The 24,428-nt window shown below is 53.2% G+C and overlaps 1 protein-coding gene across 1 annotated transcript in view; it reads right to left on the bottom strand.

Moving 5' to 3' along the window:
* Positions 1–24,428, bottom strand: part of PLXNA2 (plexin A2) — a 221,599-nt gene that overhangs the window by 126,416 nt on the left and 70,755 nt on the right. The window contains 1 exon segment of the mRNA XM_068159599.1: positions 1,199–1,333. Within this exon segment, the coding sequence (XP_068015700.1) occupies positions 1,199–1,333 (135 nt within the window).

Raw genomic sequence — 24,428 nt, 5'->3', positions numbered from 1 at the left:
CCACCTCCCTGGGCAACCTGTGCCAGTGTTCCACCACCCTCACAGTAAAGAACTTCTTCCTCATGCCCAACCCAAATCTACCCTGCTCTAGTTTCAAACCATTGCCCCTTCTCCTATCACTCCCAGCCCTTGCAAACAGTCTCTGCCTCAGCTCTCCTATATCCCCTTCACCTACTGGAAGTCTGCTTCAAAGCCTCCCTGGAGCCTTCTCCAGACTGAACAACTTCTGCTGGTGCTCCCTCCACCCCCCCTGGAGCCTTCTCTTCTCCAGGCTGAACAACTTCTGCTGGTGCTCCATCCACTCCCCCTGGAGCCTTCTCTTCTCCAGGCTGAACAACTTCTGCTGGTGCTCCCTCCACTCCCCTGGAGCCTTCTCTTCTCCAGGCTGAACAACTTCTGCTGGTGCTCCATCCACCCCCCTGGAGCCTTCTCCAGGCTGAACAACTTCTGCTGGTGCTCCATCCACCCCCCTGGAGCCTTCTCTTCTCCAGGCTGAACAACTTCTGCTGGTGCTCCCTCCACCCCCCTGGAGCCTTCTCTTCTCCAGGCTGAACAACTTCTGCTGGTGCTCCATCTACCCCACTGGAGCCTTCTCTTCTCCAGGCTGAACAACTTCTGCTTGTGCTCCCTCCACCCCCCTGGAGCCTTCTCTTCTCCAGGCTGAACAATTTCTGCTGGTGCTCCATCCACTCCCCCTGGAACCTTCTCTTCTCCAGGCTGAACAACTTCTGCTGGTGCTCCCTCCACTCCCCTGGAGCCTTCTCTTCTCCAGGCTGAACAACTTCTGCTGGTGCTCCATCCACCCCCCTGGAGCCTTCTCTTCTCCAGGCTGAACAACTTCTGCTGGTGCTCCATCCACCCCCCTGGAGCCTTCTCTTTTCCAAGCTGAACAACTTCTGCTGGTGCTCCATCCACCCCCCTGGAGCCTTCTCTTCTCCAGGCTGAACAACTTCTGCTGGTGCTCCATCCACCCCCCTGGAGCCTTCTCTTCTCCAGGCTGAACAACTTCTGCTGGTGCTCCATCCACCCCCCTGGAGCCTTCTCTTTTCCAAGCTGAACAACTTCTGCTGGTGCTCCATCCACCCCTACACCAACCCCGGCACCACGGGGCTCAACGCGCAGCCCGAGCTCCACCAGCTCCACTGCTCATGGAAGGCAGCAGCCAGCAGGGATGCAGGGAGACAGGGAGGAGCCTTACCTGTCTCTCTGACATGATGTAGAGGTACTTCTGGTCGATGGAGAAGGCCATGTCTCGAAGCACTGGGCTCCCGTCCTTGAAAACCGTCACCGTCTCATACTGAATTCCACCGTGGGGAGGACCATCTGCTCGGATCTGGAAGAGGCACAAACAGATCACAGGTGATTTCACAGCAGCCAAATTCTGAGCTGATTCTGGAGGTGGAGGGGAGGAGGAGGAGGCAAAGGGAAGAAAAAAAAGAAGAGAATCTCGTTGAAAAGTTCATCCTGCAAGCAGGAGACAGAGCCAAGAGCTAGCAAGCAACGTGTGGGTGCAGGAGCTACAGCTGAAGGCTCCTTCTCCACCCATGCTGGAGTGATTTGCCCAGCCCAGGAGAATCAGAGAATCACAGGATTGTCAGGGTTGGAAGGGACCTCAAGGATCAGCCAGTCTCCAAGGGCTGGAGAGCCCTTGTGAGAAGCAGCCTGCTCCAGAGAGCATGCAATGGGTTGTGGGGGGAAGGGATCTGTAAAGCTCATCCAGTCCAACCCCCCTGCAGTCAGCAGGGACATAGAATCATGGAATTGTCAGGGTTGGAAGGGAGCTCAAGGCTCAGCCAGTTCCAACCCCCTGCCATGGGCAGGGACACCTCACACCACAGCAGGTTGCTCACAGACACATCCAGCCTGGCTGCAAACACCTCCAGGGATGAGGCTTCCACCACCTCCCTGGGCAACCTGTGCCAGGCTCTCACCACCCTCATGGGGAAGAACTTCTTCCTAACAGCCAATCTGAAAGCACCAGAAAGTTTGGCTGCTGTAAAGGGAGCAGCCAGGGTGCTGTGCCCAGGGGCAGCCTGCAGGGGCCTGACCACACTGCAGGTGTGACCAAGGGCTTGCAAGGCTCACAAAGACTCAGCACTTTGTAGGTCCTTTCTAAGGTAACCCCAGCCTCACAGCATGCACTGGGTTGGAAGGGACCTTCAAAGCTCACCTGGTCCAACCCCAACCCCTGCAGTCAGCAGGGACAGCCCCAACTAGATCAGGTTGCTCAGAGCCCTGTGGAGGCTGACCTTCAGTGTCTCCAGGGATAGAATAGAATAGAATAGAATAGAATAGAATAGAATAGAATAGAATAGAATAGAATAGACCAGATCAGACCAGACCAGACCAGGTTGGAAGAGACCTTCAAGATCATGGTGTCCAACCCTCCAACCAATCCAACCCACCTAAACAACTAACCCATGGCACCAAGCACCCCATCAAGTCTCCCCCTGAACACCTCCAATGAAAGCGACTTCTCCACCACCCCCCTGGGCAACCTGCTCCACCAGCACTGAAGGAAGAAGCCTGAAGGAAGACCACCAGAGTCCACAGGCAGCACAACAAAGCTAAAATACAGCAGAGATTTATCTTTTCTCCTTCTCCAGACCCATAAAGAATGAGCCCCAGCCAATCTCCATCACCTCTTGCTGTCACCCAAGCCTCCTGCAATGTCATCTCTGCCTACAAATGTGGAGCTGCTGCTGCTGCTGCCATCCCATTACTCTCACATTTGCAGGCTTCAGCAAGGTGAAGCTCATGCTCTAGGGGAGCAGGGAGGGAGCACAGCAGCCACACAGCCTGCTTGGCTTTACAGGCTCCCAGTGTCCATCCCTGCACCCCAGCAAAAGACAGCTCCCTGCTCCCTGCAGGGAAACCTGCCCAAGCTGTGACAAACCCCATCCCTGCCAGGAGGAGATGTCCTCACTTCCTCAAGTTAATAACTGATGGCCCTGAGGGGGCTGTGCAAGGGGAAGGGAGGAGGATGAGCAAACAATTTGCATTGTCTTTCCTACCAGGATTTGCACAGCCTGGTGCCAGCCTGGTGCCTACAGGGCTGGAAATGCTGGCAGCCAGCAGGCAAGGAGGCAGAGCAGCCAGGAGAGCCAAGGGCTTGGTGGAGCCCCAGACCATAGAACCATGGAATTGTTTCAGTTGGAAAAGCCTTCTAAGGTCATCAGGTCCAACCAGCAACCCAACCCCACCATGGCCACCAAACCATGGCTCCAAGTGTCATGGCCACAGGTTTCATCAACACCTCCAAGGATGGAGACTCCACCACCTCCCTGGGCAGCCTGTGCCAATCCCTGACCACTCTTGCACTCTTTCCCTAATTTCCAACCTAACCCTCCCCTGGCACACTCTCAGGCCATTTCCTCTCATTCTATCACCTGATCCTAAGGAGAAGAGCCCAGCCCCACCCCACCTCACCCCACCCCACCCCACCCCACCCCACCCCACTGCAATCTCCCTTCAGGGAGCTGTAGAGATCAATGAGGTCTCTCCTCAGCCTCCTCTTCCTCAGAATAAACAATCCCAGGAAATAGCTTTTTCATTTCCACTGTCTGTTTAAAGGGGAAGGGGAAGGGGGAAAGGGAAGGGGGAAAGCAAGGGAGGAAGGGAGGAAGTGGAAGGTAAAGGGGGAAAGAAAGGGCAAGGGGAGGGAAAGGGAAAGGGGGAAGGGAAGGGAGAGGGGAAGAGGGAGGGAAAGGGGAAGGGGGGAAGAAAGGGGAAGGGGAAGGGGGAAAGAAAAGGGAAGGGGAAGGGGGGAAGAAAAGGGAAGGGGAAGGGGGGAAGAAAAGGGAAGGGGGAAAGAAAAGGGAAGGGGAAGGGGAAAGAAAAGGGAGGGGGAGGGAAAGGGGGAGGGGAAAGGGAAGGGGAAAGGGAAAGGGAGGGGGAATGAAAGGGGAAGGGGAAAGGGAAGGGGAAGGGGGAATGAAAGGGGAAGAGGAGGAAGGGGAAGGCAGAAAGGAAGGGGAAGGCAGAAAGGAAGGGGAAGGCAGAAAGGAAGGGGAAGAGGAGGAAGGGGGAGGGGTAAAGGAAGGGAAAGGGGTAAAGAATGGGGAAGGGGGAAAGAAAAGGGAAGGCAAAGGGGGAAAGAAAGGGAAAGGGGGAAGAAGAGGGAGAGGGAGAGGGGGGAAGAAGAGGGAGAGGGAGAGGGGGGGGAAGGAGAGGGAGAGGAAGAGGGAGAGGGAGAGGGGGAAAAGCCTCTCATCACCAAGCTGCCATCTGCTGCAGCCCCACGCAGAGCTGCTTTGCTGCATTCCCTTTCGCTGCTGGCTCCGCAGGCTCCTGCCCGGCTGCGGCGTGGAGGGACAGGCAACACACACACACACACACACACAGAGGAAGTCTGAGCCTTCAGAAGAGGCAGGATGGAGCAGCAGAGAGGGATGAGTGGGTTTCTTTGCTCTCTCCTGGTTTCTGTCCCCAGGAGGTAAGGCAGCAGGCTGTTAAGCATCTTCAGATTTATCTGCGAAATGTGCCACCCCAGCTGGAAATAGAAGGAGAGCTTCACACCCATGGAGGAGCAACGCTCCCCTGCACCCTCCTCCAGATAAATCCTCTTCTTGGAAAGGGCCCCAAGGCCTCCTGCCATGTGCAGACATGCTGGGTACACAAACACACAGCTTTGCTGCATTTCTTCTCTTTGCTCCTTCCCTTCCTTGAGGTTTCAGTGATATGAAGGAGCAGCAGGTGGCAATGGCAGGGCTCTGGTTTAACCCCCATGGCTGGAGGGATGCAGGGAGCCTCTGGCAGGGTCATGCCAGTAAGTCCAAGCCTGGCTTAAAAAGCAAGGAAAGCCCCAACAGGGGAATCCACATAAAGGCAGGAGGCCAAATCCTGCTTTAGTTACACCCCAGCAAATCAGGATCCATCATGAACCAAGTTGGAGAAGGCCTTTGAGCAACCTGGGCTGGTGGGAGGTGTCCTGCCCATGGCAGAAGGCCAATGGCATCCTGGCCTGCATCAGGAACAGTGTGGCCAGCAGGAGCAGGGAGCTCATTGTGCCCTGTGCTCAGCACTGGGGAGGCCACACCTTGAGTCCTGTGTCCAGTACTGGGCTCCTCAGGTTAGGAAAGATGTTGAGCTGCTGGAAGGTGTCCAGAGAAGGGCAACAAAGCTGGGGAGGGGTCTGGAGCACAGCCCTGGGAGGAGAGCCTGAGGGAGCTGGGGTTGCTTAGCCTGGAGAAGAGGAGGCTCAGGGGAGACCTTCTTGCTCTCTCCAACTCCCTGAAGGGAGGTTGTAGTCAGGTGGGGGTTGGTCTCTTCTCCCAGGCAAGCAGCAGCAGAACAAGAGCACACAGTCTCAAGCTGTGCCAGGGGAGGGTTAGACTGGAGGTGAGGAAGAAATTCTTCACAGAAAGAGAGATTGGCCACTGGGATGTGCTGCCCAGGGAGGTGGTGGAGTCCCCATCCCTGGAGGTGTTTAGGAAGAGCCTGGATGAGGCACTTGGTGCCATGGTTGAGTTGATTAGGTGGTGTTGGGTGATAGGTTGGACTTGATGATCTCCAAGGTCTTATCCAAACTGCTGAATTCTATTCTATTCTATTCTATTCTATTCTATTCTATTCTATTCTATTCTATTCTATTCTATTCTATTCTATTCCATTCCATTCCATTCCATTCCATTCCATTCCATTCCATTCTACCCTATCCTATCCTATCCTATCCTATCCTATCCTATCCTATCCTATCCTATCGTATCCTATCCGATCTTTGAGGTCTCTTCCAACCCAAACCATTCTGTGAGTCTGTAATTGAGGCAACTCTAGACCAGCCTGAGACCAGTGCCTTGCTGGGTGTTGCAAACCCCTGCATGCACCACTTCCACCACCTGCATCAACCAGCCCATGCCATGGACAGAGGGTCAAGGCTGCAACATCACCTGAGGAGCCAGCAGCAGGGACACTGGGCTGTCAGGGACACCCTGCTGCTCCTGATTAATGGCCAAAGTGGAATGGAAATGCTGGACATGAAGGATCAGCAGCCCTTGTGAAAAACAACTGTTTTCCAGAGTTCCCTGGGGGCAGCAGCAGCTCATTAAATTGAGCTTCTCTCTAGTAATGAGGTCAGACAGGGCTAATAAAGAGAGATACCACTGGACAAGCCTTGTGCAGGCCAATTCCGTCTGGGAATTGTGGCTGTGGGCTGGAGAGAGCCTGCTGGCTGCCCCAGCATGGACAAGTGGTTGGAGCTGTGTCTGGCACACAGCCTGAGTCCTGGATGGGGTGCTGGGTGCTGCCTGCACCCTCCCGCCCCCACACAGGCAAGAGGAGCAGTCCAGGGTCTCTCCTCAGCCTGTCAAGCTCCATGCTGCTCAGAGACCACAGGAGAAGGGGAGAGCAGAGCCCACAGCTCTCCTGTGCCTCGGGCTCTGGGGTGGGTTACACCCACCCAGGTACCCCCCAGCCCCGTGCCCGTCATGTACCCACAGACACCAGGATGCTCCACTGCATCTCTGCCTGAGGGTTGGGTTTCCATGACAACAAATGATGATGTCAGAGAAGAATGATGATCCCTGGGAATGTGCAAGAAGAGAGAAAATCATCTCCACAGCAGGGAGCTTCTTGTTGATGTCTGGAGAGAGAAAGAACTCCTCAGCTGAAGGTAGGGGTGCCAACCAACCACGGACCCACCACAAGAACGTCAGCCTGCTACCAACCCTGCGTGTCTGGGCTCATCCCTGAGCTCAGGCTCCTGGCATGGTGATGCAGGAGAGAGGAGGAGCAGGATGGGGTGGGCTGATGTTGGTCCTGGTTGTTTATTTGTGCCCCACTCACTCCACCAGGATTCCTTCTCTCATGATATGATGATGGGGCACAGGGAGGGTTTAGGAGAGAGGCACAGAAGGAAGCAGTGCAGGTTGGCATGGGCTGGGAGGGCAGTGAAACAGGGAGCAGGAGGCCAGAAGGAAAGGCACAGCAGTGCAATGGAAACCAGGTGTCCAGGATCAGAGATGTGTTTGGCCACCTGAGAGACAGCAGAGATCAGGAGGACAGGTGACAGCCTCACACTGATTGGAGAAGTCAGCTGGGACAAGCACAGCACTTTGCTTTCCATCCTGCCTGGGAAGAGTGCCAGGGAACATCATCTGCAAACCCAGCTAGCCTCCTGGCCTGGGGAGAAGCCCCATGTCAGGGACCAGGGTGCTGCTGGACTGAGGGACCTGCAGCCCTTCACAGGCACTGCCAGCTGGACCTGTCTGACCCCAGAGCACAGAGCAGGCACCAGCCCTGCTTTATCTCCAGGGATGAGCACAGACCCACCCTGTGCCACCTGCACACTGCAGCTTACATCCACTCCAGGATCTACTACAAGATGGATCAGATGATCTCCAGAGGTCCCTTCCTACCACCCTGTGGCTCTCTGAAGTTCCAAGACACCCACTGGGCTGAAGCTTCTCTGGGGTGTTTTGCCCAGCCCACGCCAGAGCTCAGCTGCCTCTGGATTCCCTTCCAGTTCCTCCCAGCAGGCCCCCATTAGAAGACATGGAACCTCTTTGTAGGAGCTTTCCATGATTAAATTACCTGTCTGCTCTCATTACCAGGCTCCCAGTGAGGCTGACTCATGATGAAATGCCTGCTGCCAGGAAAAAAAAAGCAGCTGAAAAAGTCCCTGCACGAAGGGACCAATTGCTCACCCCAGATCACAGATGCGAAGCCACCCATTAGCTCCTCAAGGAGTGCAGCTTCTCCTCATGGATTAACAATGCTCATCAATATTTAAAGGGTAGGTGGCAGGAGGATGGGGCCAGGCTTTTTTCCACCCCCCCAGTGGTGGCCCAGTGACAGGGCAAGAGGTAATGGGCATAAAGTCAAACAGAGAAGTTCCATCCAAACAGGAGGAGAAACTTCTTTGCTTCGAGGGTGCTGGAGCCCTGCAGCAGGCTGCCCAGGGAGGTGGTGGAGTCTCCATGTCTGGAGTCATCCCAAACCCACCTGGACACCATCCTGTGCAGTCTGCTCTGGAGGAGCCTGCTCTGGCAGAGGACTGGCAGAGGACTGGCAGTCTCAAGCTGTGCCAGGGGAAGTTTAGGCTGGAGGTGAGGAGAAAGTTCTTCCCAGAGAGAGTTGTTAGCCATTGGGATGTGCTGCCCAGGGAGGTGGTGGAGTCCCCATCCCTGGAGGTGTTCAAGAGGGGATTGGATGTGGCACTTGGTGCCATGGTTTAGTCATGAGGTCTGTGGTGCCAGGTTGGACTTGATGAGCTTTGAGGTCTCTTCCAACCTTGGTGATTCTGTGACTCAGTGATGTCTCCAGGTCCCCTCCAACCCCTATCATTCTGTGATCCTCTGTGTGTGTAGGCTCCTGATGGGACATGAACCCTAAAGCACCTCACTGCTGCTTCCCCAACTGCATGAGGAGGTATGGGATCAGCTCCTAAAAGGATGCTCTGGTTCAGGAGGCACGAGGCACTGCCTGAACACGTTCATCCTTGTCACAGTGACAAAGTGAAAAGCCCAGACCAGCCTGGAGCCTCAGCACTGCTCCTTTCCAGCTCAGCTCTCTAGCCCTTCAGGGCCAACACTCTCCAATAAGGTGGCAGTTGTGTCAATTGCTGGGTTGGAGCAGGACTGTATCAGCTCTGGGAATGCTCACTGGAGCATTACTGCATCTCCTGCCTGGAACAGAAACCAGAGAGAGCAAGGAGCAGCCCTCCCTGCCTGCCAGCATCTCTGCAGAGCTGCCGCGTTCTGTTCTGCCATTTGTGTCTGCACATCTCAGCTCTTGGGCACTGCCCAGCAGAGCTCCCCCTCGGAGCTCTGGGATGAGTTTCCTTGCTTCAAGAGCTGGAAATTCAGCAGAAAGGCTGCAGCTGGCAGCAGGTTTCTGGATGGGGCTGGAGCAGAGCAGAGGATCATAGAATGGTTGGGGGTTGGAAGGGACCTCTGGAGCTCATCCAGCCCAGTCCACAAGCATCAGCTTGGATTTGCTGTGTGTGTGCCTCCACCAAACAGCCTCTGCAGGAAGGATTCACTTTTGCCAAGCCAGTCTAACTAAACCACACTGAAATGGGGGGGAAGAAGTTGTGGACATGGCACTTGGTGCTGTGGTTTAGTCACAAGGTCTGTGGTGCCAGGTTGGACTTGATGATCTTTGAGGTCTCTTCCAACCTTGGTGATTCTGTGTGACATCTCAACCCTGGAAGTGTTTCAGAGCAGGCTGGATGAGGTCTTGAGCAACCTGGTCTAGAGAATGGAATGGAATGGAATGGAATGGAATGGAATGGAATGGAATGGAATGGAATGGAATGGAATGGACCAAACCAGGTTGGAAGAGACCTTCAAGATCATCATGTTCAACCTATCATCCAACACCACCCAACCAACTAAACCATACAACCAAGCACCCTGTCAAGTCTTCTCCTGAACACCTCCAGTGATGGTGACTCCAGTGGAGGTGTCCTTGCCCTTGGCAAGGGGGTTGGAACTGGATCATCCTTAAAGCCCCCTTCCAGCTCAAGCCATTCTATGAATCTCTTCTCTCCATCTGCAGGAGGAGAAGCCCAGCCCTGAGGAGCTGCCTTTCACCTTCTGCTGGCAGGAGCACAGGGGCATGATTTACCACACTGCTCTCCACGTGGGAAGCCTCCCCCTTGAAATTAAAGTGAAATAGTAATCCCATTAAGTATCTTTCCTTTAAATCACAGATATGTCTGTGAGTAACTCGGTGCCAACCCTTGCCTGCACATTCAATTCAAATCAGCATATCCAATTAACTTCCTTACCTGCAGGCTCCCTCACATCCCAAGTCTCTTTCTCTCCTGTCACATTTTCTTTATGCTTTTTCCTCCCTCCCCACCCCCAGATTAGGGTAGAAAACATCTGTCATGGTGGGCATCACCTTTACCTTCACCCCAAAGACAGCATGGGGAGACCTCAGCAGAAGAATAGAGAATGGAATGGAATGGAGTGGAATGGAATGGAGTGGAATGGAGTGGAGTGGAATGGAGTGGAGTGGAATGGAGTGGAGTGGAATGGAGTGGAGTGGAGTGGAATGGAGTGGAGTGGAGTGGAATGGAGTGGAGTGGAGTGGAGTGGAGTGGAGTGGAGTGGAGTGGAGTGGAGTGGAGTGGACCAGACCAGGTTGGAAGAGACCTTCAAGATCATCAAGTCCAACCTATCATCCAGCACCATCTAATCAACTAAACCATGGCACCAAGCACCCCATCAAGTCTCCTCCTAAACACCTCCAGTGCTGGTGACTCCACCACCTCCCTGGGCAGCACATCCCAATGGCCAATCTCTCTCTCTGTGTAGAATTTCCTCCTAACATCCAGTCTGAACCATGAGTGCTGCCCCCCAGGACTGTCACCATCCCTTACACTTCTAAAGTGCCACAGAGGAGCCCAGAGCAGGGCAGCTGTGGCCATAGAATCATAGGACTGTTGGGGTTAAAGAGCCTTCTTTCTGTGCTAAAACTCAAGCCACAGCCAACAGGCTTCTGCAGCAAAGACCTCAGCTGCTTCAGCAGCCCCCTGGCTAACAGCAGCCAGGGGTGATGCCAACATTCAAGGAGTCCATTTGGGAGGTGCCACACTTGGACCTGATGCAGGAGGAAGTGTTTCCATGAGCACAGCCTTTCCTACTCACCAGTGGAAGGAGGAGCCCTGGGAGAGCAATCCCTCAGTGCCTCTCTGCTGCCTTATGGGAGTGAAGGAAGCCAATTCCTGCCCTGAAGCTGCAGCTCAGAACATCCCAACGGGCAGAAAACCTTAGGAGAAGATCACCACTGCAGCTCTGCTCTCTCTCTCTCTCTCTCTCCCCTAAGCCTTTATTTCCTTCTTCCTTCCTTCTGCTCCCTCCACTCTTCTGGAGAGCTGATCCTCCAAGATAAACCAGGGAGGATGGGAGAGAGGCTCCATGCAGAGACTAATCAGCAGCCCCCATCATGTCTCTAATTCATTACTGCATGAGAGGCTGGTTCAGAACAAAGCTGCCAGTTCAGGAGAGCAGGCCTTCAAAAGCCTTCCCATTTGAAAAGCTGTCAGCTCACACCTTGTCACAGCCCTCCTTGCAGCAGCAGCACCTTAATAATGTGCCACCTCATGCAAATGAGCTGCTAATTAATTAAGTAGTGTCCTTCCAGGGGGTGGGTTCATTAGGATCAGATTTGGGCAGCCTGCCTGCCTGGGTCCCACCTCTTTGGGTGCTGCTGCAAATTAGCAGCGTTGCCTTCTCCTTGAGTTCCAGCACTTGGTTGGATTCCCATCAGTAGAGAAGATCTTTCCCATCCCTGTGCCCTCAGGAAAGCTCAAAGCACCCCAGAGAATCAGTGCAAAGCCACATCAGAGCCCAGCCACCTGCAATGCCCCAGGAGGCCAATGGCATTCTGGGCTGCTTCAGAAGAAGTGTGGCCAGCAGGTTGAGAGAGGAGATTCTGCCCCCTCTGCTCTGCTCTGCTCTGGTGAGGCCTCACCTGGAGTTCTGTGTCCAGCCCTGGGACCTCCAAGGTCCTGCTGGAGCAGGTCCAGAGGAAGCCACAGAGATGCTCAGAGGGCTGGAGCACCTCTGCTATGGGGACAGGCTGAGAGCTGGGGCTGTTCAGCCTGGAGAAGAGAAGGCTCCAGGGAGACTTCAGAGCTGCATTTCAGTATCTGAAAGGGACCCACAGGAAGGCTGGGGAGGGGCTGTTTAGAAGGGCCTGTGGGGCTAGGATGAGGGACAATGGTTTGAAACTGGAGCAGAGGAGATTCAGGTTGGACATCAGGAGGAAGTTCTGCACAATGAGGGTGGTGAAGAGGTGGTTGAGGTCCCATCCCTGGGGACATTCAGGATGAGATTTAATGTGGCCCTGGGCAGCCTGCTCTGGTTGGAGTTGTATCATAGTAGTATCAGTCAGGGTTGGAAGGGACCACAAGGATCATCTAGTTCCAACCCCCCTGCCATGGGCAGGGACACCCCACACTAGATCAGCCTGGCCACAGCCTCGTCCAGCCTGGTCTTAAACACCTCCAGGGCTGGGGCCTCAGTCACCTCCCTGGACAACCCATCCCAGGGCTTCACCACTCTCATGGGGAAGAACTTCCTCCTCCCCTCCAGCCTGAATCTCCCCACCTCCAGCTTCATTCCATTCCCCCTACTCCTATCACTCCCTGAGATCCTGAGCAGTCCCTCCCCAGCCTTCTTGGAGCCCCCTTCAGATACTGGAAGGCCTGCTGACTGTAGGGGGGTTGGACAAGATGACCTTTGAGGGTCATCCTGATGCAGTCTGTGATTCTCTGGCACAGACCAGACCTGGCTCAGCTAAGAACAGAAGTGAGATGGAAAAATGAAACCTAAAAAAAAGAGCTTGAATGAAGTGCTCAGGAGGTTGCCTGCTGTCCTCCTCAGGAGAGCCAGCACAGAAGAGAGGCCAATTCAAAAGCAGGAGGCAGAGCCTATTAACTGAGGGGGCTCCAGGGATCAGGCTGCTGGGGAGGAAGGAGCAGGGCTCTGCTTTTGGAGCACTTGTTGCAAGGAGACAATGGAGGGGTTTCAGGGTTATCAGCCCTGCACCTTCCACCAGCATCAAAGCACAACCCCTGAAACACTACAGAGCATCCTGTGGATTTACTCCCCGGAAGGAGGACAGCTCAGGGCACATCAGAAGCGCGGTACAAAACCTCCTCACTTCTCATTTGTCCCCTAACAAAGAGCCACGAAGTGCCAGGAGCTCCCTTCCCTTTTGTTCAGCAGCAAGCACCCTTTTCCCTTTACATCCCAGCTTGTTTTCAAAAGGGTGGCTCAGCGCTGCTGTGGGAAATGGGAATCATTAAAATCAGCAGCACTCTGCTGCTTGCAGGCTTTCCAGCCTGGCACTGAGCAAGGAAATCATCAAAGGCACTAAGCAGTGCCCTCCAAGAGCAAGCAATGAGGGAGGTGGTGCTGCCTCACCAGGCTCTGCACACTGACCCTCCTGCAGCCTCTGCCATTCTGGCCTTGACTTCCCCTGCTTTGTGCTGCTTTAGTGCTGCTTTAGTGCTGCTCCATCTCTTACAGCTGGGGAGTAAATGAAAGCACAGCTGAGCAAAGGGAAAGCTGGAACAGGCTGCCCAGGGAGGTGGTGGAGTCACCATCTCCAGAGGGGTTCAAGAAATGTGTGGCCATGGCACCTGGGGACAGGGTTTGGTGGTGACTCCCTGGGCAACCTGTTCCAACCCCTGACCTCTTTTTCAGTCATGAGGTTTTTTCCCTAATCTCCAATCTAATCCTCCCCTGGTGCAACCTGAGCCCAGTTCTTCTTGTCCTGTCCTCAGTTACTGGGGAGAAGAGGCCAAAACCAGCCTCACTCCAACCTCCTTTCAGGGAGCTATAGAGAGACCAAGCCCTGCCTGGCTCCAGCCACCTAATTGTGGCCTTCCAGGATCTGAAGGGGGCTACAAGAAAGCTGGGGAGGGACTTCTGAGGGTATCAAGGAGTGATAGGACTGGGGTGATGGAACAAAACTAGAAATGGGGAGATTCAGATTGGATGTAAGGAAGAAGTTGTTCCCCAGGAGGGTGGTGAGAGCCTGGCACAGGCTGCCCAGGGAGGTGGTGGAAGCCTCCTGCCTGGAGGTGTTTGCAGCCAGCTTGGATGTGGCTGTGAGCAACCTGCTGTGGTGTGAGGTGTCCCTGCCCATGGCAAGGGGTTGGAGCTGGCTGATCCTTGAGGTCCCTTCCAACCCTGACAATTCCATGATTCTCCCAAGCCCCCCAGGCATCAGTGGCTGTGCTGTGCATCCACACCTCACCTGTGCCCTTCCAGCTGGACAATCCCCCAGGGCTCCATGTCAAGCTCTCCCCCTCAGCTCATCCTCCCGCAGCAGAACGTTCCACAGCCCAAGGGAGTGGCTTAGTTTGCTTTGTTGACCTTGAGTGGCCACGTTAAAACGGAACAAAAAGCCACTCAGGCAAGGCTGCCTGGTGCTGGGAACCAGCAGCAGTGATCTCCCCAAGGAAGTGGGGGAAAACCCCAACCCAAACCCCTGCTCCTCCCAAGTCACAGCATCCAGCTCCTCAGGTGGGAGCCAGAAGGTTCCTCAGGAAATAACATTCCCTTTTGCCTCTGTTTTCCAAACCAACTGTGTCACTAATGTGCTTCAAGTGACTTCAACTCTCTGCCCAGCACCTCCTGGGAATGCAGCAAACTGTGAGCCACTGAAGGCCAAAGCCCAGAAGAGGAGAAAAGAGTCAGCATTTGGTTATCTTTTGGTGCCTCCAAACTCCTGGAGCAGCCCTGCTGGGCAGCTCTGTGAGGCTTTAGGTCAGGCAGGGGCAAGCAGGTGAAGGGGGAGGGGGTGCATGGGTTTGGTTTCACTTGTGCATGCAGAAGCAGTCCTGTGGAACTGATCAGATCTAACCTTGCTCGGGCAGGGGAGGTGAGAAAATCGCAGAGCACACAGCTTAGCTAAAACCCCAGGACAGGAGGCTCCCCCCTGGCACCTGCCAGCTGTGGGCAGCATCACACACCCCTGGGACACAAGCACTGCAGATGCCCCAGGGGCAGGAGGTGGTGGTGGATAGCAAAGGGGCACTTTCTGCTGAAAACAAATGGGCCAGGACACAAAGGAGCCAAAGGCTCTTGCCAGCCCGGGGCTGGATTCCACTCAAGCGACAGCCTCAGAAGCGAGGTCGCCTGAGGACGGGCAGAGCCACAGCCAAACTGGCACTGCCCCACAGCTCCCAGGGAGCTCCCAGCTCTCTCCAGTTCCCCATGCACCGTGGCAGCTGGGCTCAGAGTGCTGAACCAGGGGACACAGGCTCTGAGCCTGGGTTTTGTTCAGCGCTGGGCATCCGGGAGCTGGACCAAGCGTGGGCTCGTCGCAGGAGGCCAAGAGGCAGGAGGAGCAGCAGGGCTGGCGTCCTGCTCAAGGACATTTGCTTGTGCAGGACTCTGCATTGGAAGCATTAAAGCCTCCTGGTAGGCTCCTGATTCCTCCTGATGGGAGCTGAAGCTCTCCTTCTGCTTTCCTATCTGTTCATTCCCGCTCAGATCTCCCAGACGCCAGCAGATGGAGGCTTGAGGGAGCTCTCACCTTCTCAATGCCTGTGGCACATGCCAAGAAAGACCACTGTAGCCTCTGTGGCTGCTTCCCAAATGCTATTCTGGGGCAGATCAAGGATTTAAAGCAGTGAAATCTCTCCCATCCTTTCCCTGCAGCTCACTAAGCCTTCAGCACGTGCCCTTTCCAGCATCTCAGAATTAATCAGCAGATAAGCAGATGAGCTGGCTCCCAATAATCTGCGTGTGCTACACATGTAATGCTGCTCAACACTGCCCTGAGCACAACAGGGACCCTGCTGGGCTCAGCACACGCATCTGTCCCCATCTGTGCCCCCTCCCAGGAGACGTGGTGCAGCTAGCAGGCGTGCAGCACAGCCCTGGGACTGCAGAGGATGCTGCTGTGCATCAGGCTAGAGAAAAGGGAGAAGCTGCTGGATGGATCAGCTGTCCCCTTCTCAAATGTCCAAATCCAGGGGGGGGAAGAAGGTTCCACATGAAGATAAGGAGAAAAAATCTTCCCAATCATAGAACCACAGAATCAATAAGGTTGGAAAAGGCCTCAGAGAATGGAATGGAATGGAATGGAATGGAATGGAATGGAATGGAATGGAATGGAATGGAATGGAATGGAATAGAATAGAATAGAATAGAATAGAATAGAATAGAATAGAATAGAATAGAATAGAATAGAATAGAATAGAATAGAATTAACCAGCTTGGAAGAGACCTTCAAGATCATCAAGTCCAACCTATCACCCAACACCACCTAATCAACTCAACCAGGGCACCAAGCACCCCATCCAGTCTCTTCCTAAACACCTCCAGGGATGGGGACTCCACCACCTCCCTGGGCAGCACATCCCAAGGGCCAATCTCTCTTTCTGGGAAGAACTTTCTCCTCACCTCCAGCCTAAACCTCCCCTGGCACAGCTTGAGACTGTGTCCTCTTGTTCTGGTGCTGGTTGCCTGGGAGAAGAGACCAACCTCTGCCTGTCTACAACCTTCCTCTACAACCTCCCTTAAGGTAATTGCAGAGAGCAATAATGTCACCCCTGAGTCTCCTCTCCAGTCCATCAAGATCATCAAGTCCAACCTGTCACCCAACACCACCTGACAACTGAACCATGGCTCCAAGTGCCACATCCAATCCCCTCTTGAACACCTCCAGGGATGGGGACTCCACCACCTCCCTGGGCAGCACATCCCAATGGCCAATCTCTCTTTCTGGGGAGAACTTTCTCCTCACCTCCAGCCTAAACCTCCCCTGGTGCAGCTTGAGACTGTGTCCTCTTGTTCTGGTGCTGCTTGCCTGGGAGAAGAGCCCAACCCCCTCCTGGCTCCAACCTCCCTGCAGGGAGTTGGAGAGAGCAAGAAGGTCTCCCCTGAGCCTCCTCTTCTCCAGGCTTCTTTGAGGCCTCTTGCAGACACGAAACCACTTTGTAATGCTTAGGGAAGCCAAGGCATGAGGAGAGCAGAGGGGGAGCTGTCTGAGCTGAGCTGAGTTACTGCACCACACACACAGTGTTTGCCTAAGCAGCTAGCCCTGGATTGCTGTTCAAACACTGCTCGGCTGCCTGACGTTGGCAATCAGGGAGCTAATTACACTGGATTAGGGTTTTTCTCTTAATTACATGAAAAATTTAACGCTGCTGATGTTCATGAGGCTGCAGGGGATTAAGGCAGAAGCCATGTGTTTATCTACAGGTCAATTAGGGGAGCGAGAGCGCTGCTGTGCTGCGGCTTTGTCTCTCCCGTCCGCGGACCCCAGCCTGAACCTATCTCATGCTGTTGATTTTGGGCCGTGGGCACGACGAGGGATTAGCTGTGCTGGCTGCTGTGGGAACAAAAGCAGGGGCCTGGGGGAGAGGAAAGAGCTGCCTGAGCCTTCCAGTGTGGTGCTCCACAGCTCTGGGGCAGAGCTGCTGCACCTTGCTGTGCGGAGGGAGCTGCAGCAAAAGCTTTCTGGAAGGGGCCTGCGAGAAAGCTGGGAAGGGACTTCTGACAAGGGCTTGCAGTGGTAGGATGAGGGGCAGTGGCTTTGAGCTGGAAGAGGGCAGATTGAGGCTGGAGATGAGGAAGAAATTCTGAGGGTGGGGAGACACTGGCACAGGTTGCCCAGGGAGGCTGTGGGTGACTCCTCCCTGGAGGTGTTCAAGGCCAGGTTGGATGAGGAGCAACCTGGGCTGGTGGGAGGTCTCCCTGCCCATGGCAGGGGGGCTGGAACTGGATGATCTTCAAGGTCTCTTCCAGCCTAAACCATTCTGTCACTATGAACTCTGCTCTTGCAGGCTGTCATGGCCAAGATGTTCCTTACTATCCCTGACAAGATCTACCTCTGTCCTCGACTGGTGGCTTGAAACATCAGGAAAGGCTTTAATGTGAAGCCATCCCAGACTCACTCAGATTGCCAAACCACTGCCAGGGAGCAGCATCTTCCACTCTGGACTGGACTGGGGCCAGCAGTTTCCTGGGCAAAGGCTTTGTATTGCCATCCACTGTGCTGCACAACCCCTGCGCTCCCCTGGCACTGGATGCTGCAGCTCCAGGCACCTCTCTGCTGCCTGCCACAGCCTGCTGCCTTCTCCAGAAGCTCTCCTGACTGTCTCCACAGCAGGAATCCAGATGGCTATTGCTCCTCTGCCACACAACCTTGGTCACACCGGGCTCAGAGGTGAGCACAGCTCTGTGTGGAAGGGCTGGCAAACCTCCACTGGCATCAGGCAGGGCCCAGGATCTTTGGAAGCTTTGGATGCTCTCTGGATGCTGCAGAGAGCTTTACCTTAGAGCTGCAGGCCAAGCTGTGAGTCAGGGCTGATGTCAGATAACAGCAGCAAGTCATTTCAGGTCACTTTTTGCTGTTCACATAACATCAGGCCAGTGCAGTTGTTGTTAGCTGGAAGCAAAGTCAGCATCTCTGCAACAACTTTGGCTTAAAGACTCTTGGAAGTGGTTGGAGACACTGGCTGGGAGCAGGAAAATCTGGCCCAGGGCAGACAGGATACCTGGGAAGCACAGAATCCCATGGTAAGGGTTGGGAAGGACCTCTGGAGGTCATCAAATCCAACCCTTCTGCTACAACAGGGTCACCCAGATTCAGGCTGCAGGGAAGTTTCTTCCCCCCTGCTCCCCCATGCAGACAGGGAGGCCTTGCCCTTGAGGGACATGCAGGATGGATGCCCACCACAGCTGCCCTCATGCTGCTGCTCCTTGTGACGCTGCCCAGGGGAGCAGGGCAACACACAGCACAAGAAGAAAAGGCTCTCTGATGTCCACCCCTCCAAGCTGCTTTTACTTCTCCTGCACTGTACCTTTCACTCCCCCTCCTTGTCCCTGCTTCTCCCCCCAGGTCACCAATGCCCCTCTGCAGGCCAAGGCACTGTTGCCTCCCTGCTGAAGAGGTAATTGAATGACTCAGAGAGATGTAAATAATTAAGAGTGGTTGTGGTGTCTTGGGAGATCCTCCCAGGTGCCCTGTCAGAGGAGGTTAGTGCTGGCTGATTGATGGGCAGCTGCCTTGATGGATGTCCCTGACTCAGGGACACTCAGAGTGACAAAGCTGCTGTCAGTGGGTCACTGACAAGTCTGTAGACAAAGGCTGCCTGTTGTGGTCCACACTGAAACTGTGAAGCTGGAAATAGTCTTGGGGAGGCATTAAAGATTTGGGGGGTTCTTGCTGTGGAAGGAGGAGGTGGTCTTGCTGCTTCTCCCACCCAGCTGTGGGATGTCTCCTGTCTCCACTGGGGGGTTTCCACTGTTGCTATGTAGCTTCAAACCTCCTGGGGCACTTGGAGATGTTTGCAGATGATGAAGATTTGGATAGGGAGAGCGCAATGGAGGAGGCTGTGGTATGTGAGTGGCTTTTGAACAGGCAGGGGAGATGAAGAAGCTTTTTTTCTGGAGTGGTTTAGCCTGGAGAAGGCTGAGAGGAGATCTCATTGCTCTTTACAGCTCCCTGAAAGGAGGTTGGTGCCAGGTGGGGCTGGAACAAGTGATGGAATTGTGAGAGGAGATGGCCACAAGCTGCACCAGGGGAGGTTTAGGTTGGAGATTAGGAGCAATTTCTTTTCTGCAAGTGGTCAGGGATTGGAACAGGCTGCCCAGGGAGGTGGTGGAGCCCCCATCCCTGGAGGGGTTCAACAAATACAGACATGGCAACTGGGGACATAGTTTAGTGGCCATGGTGGTGTTGGACTGGCAGCTGGACCTGATGAGCTTAGAGAGCTTAGAGAGCTTTCCAACCCAAACCATTCTATGATTCTATGAACACTGTCAAGCCTGCATTACATCTGGTCTGGCAGCAAGTCCTGCTCCACTGACCCTGCTGCTGCCACCTCAGTCTGGCCTCCTATAGAGCTCCTCTACCATGGGCACAGAGATCACAAATCCCTGAGCCAGAGGTGGAGCTGAACTCACACAAGGAACAAAGCATCTGGCTTCCCTGCCGGGTGTGGAGGATGGAGCCTATGGATCCATTGGGAAGGCTTTGCCCCTTCCCTCTGTACAGCATCCAGAGCAAATGGAGAGTGGCAGAAAAGGGGTCACTGGCTTGGGTCACCACTGAGGTGATGGAGGAGATAATCAGACCCTTTTCCTTCCAGTTCAGTAGCTGCCAAAAATACCTGAGTGTCTTAGAGGAGCGTGGAGCCCAGCCAAGCAGAAGCACTCAACAGCCACACCAAGACATGTGGGAAGTGATGGAGGAGCCCAGCTCCCAGCCCCTGGAATGCTGCTGTGGAGCTCAGCCCTTGCTTGCTCAGCCCTGAGCTGCAGAAGGATGATGCCCAGGCTCTGCATGGCAGAGCATATAACACGCCTGTTGCCCTGTGGCACCTTGGGGGTGGCAAAGTTTCCCTCGTTGGAAGCTTCTGTGAAGTGTTTTGCAAGCCCTCAGGGGCTCAGGGAGTGCTGGAGCAGAGCAGCCAGCTTGTGTTGGTGGTGCTGTTAGCAGAACTAAACAGTGGCTGTGCTCCACATGGGCCTGAGCAAAGCCAGAAGACATCAGACAAGAGCTGCATGAAGTTCAGCACCACAAACACTGCTCTGAGGAGTTTCTCTCCAGCAGCCCTGCAAGGAGCATGTTGGGAGTTTCATAGAATAGTGAGGGCTGGAAAAGACCTCTGGAGGTCATTCAGTCCAACTCCCCTGCCAGAGCAGGGGCACCCACAGCAGCTTGCCCAGCACCACAATGACCAGGGGGGGTTGGAATCTCTGCAGAGAAGGAGACTCTGCAGCCCTGGAGGTCCAGCACCCACACACCAAAGAATGTCTTCCTTAAGCTCACATGAAACCTTCTGTATTCCAGTTGTCCTTGTCCTGTCACTGAAAAGAGCCCAGCCCCATCCTCCTGCTCCCCCACCCTTTAGCTCTTGCTGAGCATTAAGCAGATCCCCCTCTGGGGCTGCTCTTCTCCAGGCTCAACAGCCCCAGGGCTCTCAGCCTTTCCTCACCAGACAGAGGTTCCAGTCCCTTCATCATCCTTGTAGTCCTCTGTGGGACTCTCTAGGATTTTCCTGTCCCCTTTGAACTGGGAAACCCAGAACTGGACCAAATAACCCAGATGTGGTCTCACCAGAGCCAGAGCAGAGGGGGAGGAGAATCTTCTTTGACCTGCTGGCCAGACTCTTCCTAATGCACCCCAGGAGACTCCAAGGGCAGGTTGCTGTCCCATGGATAACTTATTGTCCACCAGGACTTCAAAACCCTTCTCAATGGAGCTGCTCTCCAGCAGGCCAATGCCTAACCTGCACTGATGCAAACAGTTTGCTGCTGTTTAGTTCCAATCTTCCTCCCCAGATAAGACTTAGGGTGTGAGAGCATCTTCCCAAGGGCTCCCTGCAGGGGCTATTTTGACAGGAAGTGTGATAAAAATCTAAGACAGGAGATGTTGTCCTGTTTGCCATTTATGGGGAATTTTGCAACCTCAGGGGATGAATTCTGCATCATCTTACAGCACAGAGGAGAGCTCCTCTCCTCCTGCTGCTGCTGCTTTGCATGCAGAATGAGCAAACCTTCTCCCCAGCCTGCTTGGATCTGAAGAATTCCCTGCCTGCTTTTGAGTTAATCAAGTCCCCCTCTCCAGCAGCTTCTCCTCACTGTGTCCCCAGCTGATCCCAGGGAGCTGCAGTTATCCCAACCTGCCCAAAATAAAACCCTTCCTGTGAAAGCTGCAACTGCTTCTGACAGCCCAGTGGATCTCTGCAATTGGGGGAAACCACAGAGAAGCTCCTGGTCTCCCAGTTTAGCACCAGATCTTTGCATCTCCATGTCTTGCACTCTCATTTATAGCCCTGGGAAGTGAGGGACTGGTGAATGCCAAGATGTTGGTTTAGGAGCTTGGAGATGTGAGGTTTAGAGACACTCAGACAATTCAGTGGTGAAAATGGATGGAGGCCACCTGGCTCTCTATCAGTCCCTGGAAGGAGGCTGGAGCCAGGTGGGGGCTGGTCTCTTCTTAGTACCAAGTGATAGGACAAGAGGAAATGGCCTCAAGTTGCAGCAGGGGAGGCTTAGGTTGGACATAAGAAGAAATTTCTTTGCTGAAAGGGTCCTCAGACACTGGGAGGTCACTGAGTCCTCATCCCTGGAGCTGTTTAAAAGCTGCAGTGAGGTGGTGCTGAGGGACATGGATGAGCCCCAGGCTTGGCAGAGTCAGGGAGTGGTTGGGCTCAATGATCTCCAAGGGCTCTTCCAAGCAGGATGATTCTGTGGCTCTGTGATGGCATTTGTGTGGGTTTGGAAGTGTCTCTTTGCTCCCCCAGCACATGTGCAGATGATCAACAGCTTGAGACAGGAGATTTGTTCCTTGCTGCCTCTTTCTGTCAGCTTTTATTTGCCTTCTCTTGCCCTCCTGCACAGCCTCTGCAAGCCCTCCTCTCTTTTGCCTGATTGTCTCAATTTGCATTTCCAGCAGATCCACTGACATTTGGCTGGACTCTGGGTGAAACACTCCTTGAAATTAGCCTGCACATTGAGTTTGTTCTGGGAAGATAAGAAGGCAAGTGGCAGGGGGGCCTTGAGGGAGGGGAGGGAAAGAGGAGGGGGGGTTTGAAAAATATGCATGTGAAACTGCACTGTGAAATTAGCACCACCAGTCAGACTGGAGGCCAGCAATGTTTTCTCTGGGATTTGTTTTGGAAGCAAGAAGAAGAAGAAGAAAAAAGAAGAAGAAGAAAAAAGAAGAAGAAGAAAAAAGAAGAAGTAGAAAAAAGGAGAAGAAAAAAGAAGAAGAAGACAAAAAAAGAAGAAGGAAAAAGAAGAAAGAAGAAGAAAAAGAAAGAAAAGGAAGAAGAAGAAAGAAGAAAGAAGAAAGAAGAAAGAAGAAAGAAGAAGAAGAAGAAAGAAGAAGAAAGAAGAAGAATAAGAAGAGGAAAGAAGGAAAAAGAAGAAAAAAAAAAGAAGAAGAAAAAAGAAGAAAAAGAAAGAAAAAGAAGAAGAAAGAAGAAAGAAGAAGAAGAAAGAAGAAGAAAGAAGAAGAAAAAGAACGAAAAGGAAGAAGAAGAAAGAAGAAAGAAGAAAGAAGAAGAAGAAGAAAGAAGAGGAAAGAAGAAGAATAAGAAGAGGAAAGAAGGAAAAAGAAGAAAAAAAAAAGAAGAAGAAAAAAGAAGAAAAAGAAAGAAAAAGAAGAAGAAAGAAGAAAGAAGAAGAAGAAAGAAGAAGAAGAAAGAAGAAGAAGAAAGAAGAAGAAAAAGAACGAAAAGGAAGAAGAAGAAAGAAGAAAGAAGAAAGAAGACGAAGAAGAAAGAAGAGGAAAGAAGAAGAATAAGAAGAGGAAAGAAGGAAAAAGAAGAAAAAAAAAGAAAGAAGAAAGAAGAAGAAAAAGAAAGAAAAAGAAGAAGAAAGAAGAAGAAGAAGAAGAAGAAGAAGAAGAAGAAAGAAGAAGAATAAGAAGAGGAAAGAAGAAAAAAGAAGAAGAAGAAAAGGAAGAAGAAGAAGAAGAAAAGGAAGAAAAATAAGAAGAAAGAAGAAAGAAGAAGACGAGGAAGAAGAAAGAATAAGAAGAAGAAAGAAGAAGGAAAAAGAAGAAGAAAAAAAGAAGAAAAAAAGAAGAAGAAAAAAGAAGAAAGAAGAAGAAAGAATAAGAAGAGGAAAGAAGAAAAAAGAAGAAAAGGAAGAAGAAGAAAGAAAAAAGAAGAGGAAGAAGAAAGAATAAGAAGAAAAAAGAAGAAGAAGGAAAAAGAAGAAGAAAAAAACAAGAAGAAAAATAAGAAAGAAGACGAAAAAAAAGAAAACAAAAGAAGGAAGAAGACAAAAGAAGAAGACAAAAGAAGAAGACAAAAGAAGAAGAATTTCTTCTTTTACCCTGGGCAACAGACGAGTCTCACCCCGCAGGCCGTCACTCCCAGCACAACCCCGTGTGGGGAAGCTAAAGGAGAAGCTGCCTGCGAGCTTCCTGCCCAGCCGCTCGGCCGCGTTGGCAATGCGATAGCGAGGAGGAATTTGAATTTCATGCTGTGTAAGAGGAGCGCAGGCTCCAGTGGCAGCCCTATGGATTTTCATCTGAATAGCTGCACAGTGCTCATAGCAGCCTGGCAGTCTTGTCCTGCAGGTTTTCATTCTTCTCCTGCCTTTGCTGTTTGCACGGCTCTTCTCCCTTCCCCGCCCGCTCTCGCCCGCTCGCTCGCATGGGAAAGGAGGGCCCTGCCAGATGAGGCTGCAAAGTGGCCAGCCTGCTTCTCTGCCACGCTGGGATTGGCTTCAGGGATGTTCTGGTGCTTTAGAATTAGAATTAACCAGGTTGGAAAAGGCCTTTGAGATCATCAAGTCCAACCTATCACCCAGCACCATCTAATCAACTAACCCATGGCACCATGTGCCTCATCCAGGCTCTGCCTAAACTCCTCCAGGGATGGGGACTCCACCACTTCCCTGGGCAGCACATTCCAATGACCAATCTCTCTTGCTGGGAAAGACTTTCTCCTCACCTCCAGCCTAAACCTCCCCTGGCACAGCTTGAGACTGTGTCCTCTTGTTCTGGTGCTGCTTGCCTGGGAGAAGAGACCAACCCCCACCTGGCTCCCCTGCAGGGAGTTGGAGAGAGCAATAAAGCCTCCCCTGAGCCTCCTCTTCTCCAGGCTAAGCAACCCCAGCTCCCTCAGCCTCTCCTCCCAGGGCTGTGCTCCAGGCCCCTCCTCAGCTTTGTTGCCTTTCTCTGGACACCTTCCAGCACCTCAACATCTTTCCTAACCTGAGGAGCCCAGAACTGGACACAGGACTCAAGGTGTGGCCTCAGCAGTGCTGAGCACAGGGCAGAATGAGCTCCCTGCTCCTGCTGGCCACACTCTTCCTGATGCAGGCCAGGATGCCCTTGGCCTTCTTGGCCACCTGGGCACACTGCAGGCTCATGTTCAGCCTACTGTGAACCAGTACCCCCAGGTCCTTTCATAGCATCACAGGATGTTAGGGGTTGGAAGGGACCTTGGAAGATCATCCAGTCCAAGCCCCTGGCAGAGCAGGACCATA

The sequence above is a fragment of the Melanerpes formicivorus genome, unplaced genomic scaffold (assembly GCF_026170545.1).
Source record: "Melanerpes formicivorus ecotype bairdi unplaced genomic scaffold, bMelFor1.0.p_v2 SCAF_46, whole genome shotgun sequence".
NCBI lineage: Eukaryota > Metazoa > Chordata > Aves > Piciformes > Picidae > Melanerpes > Melanerpes formicivorus.
Note: the sequence above shows the minus strand (reverse complement) of the source record. Positions and strands in the feature narration are given on the sequence as shown.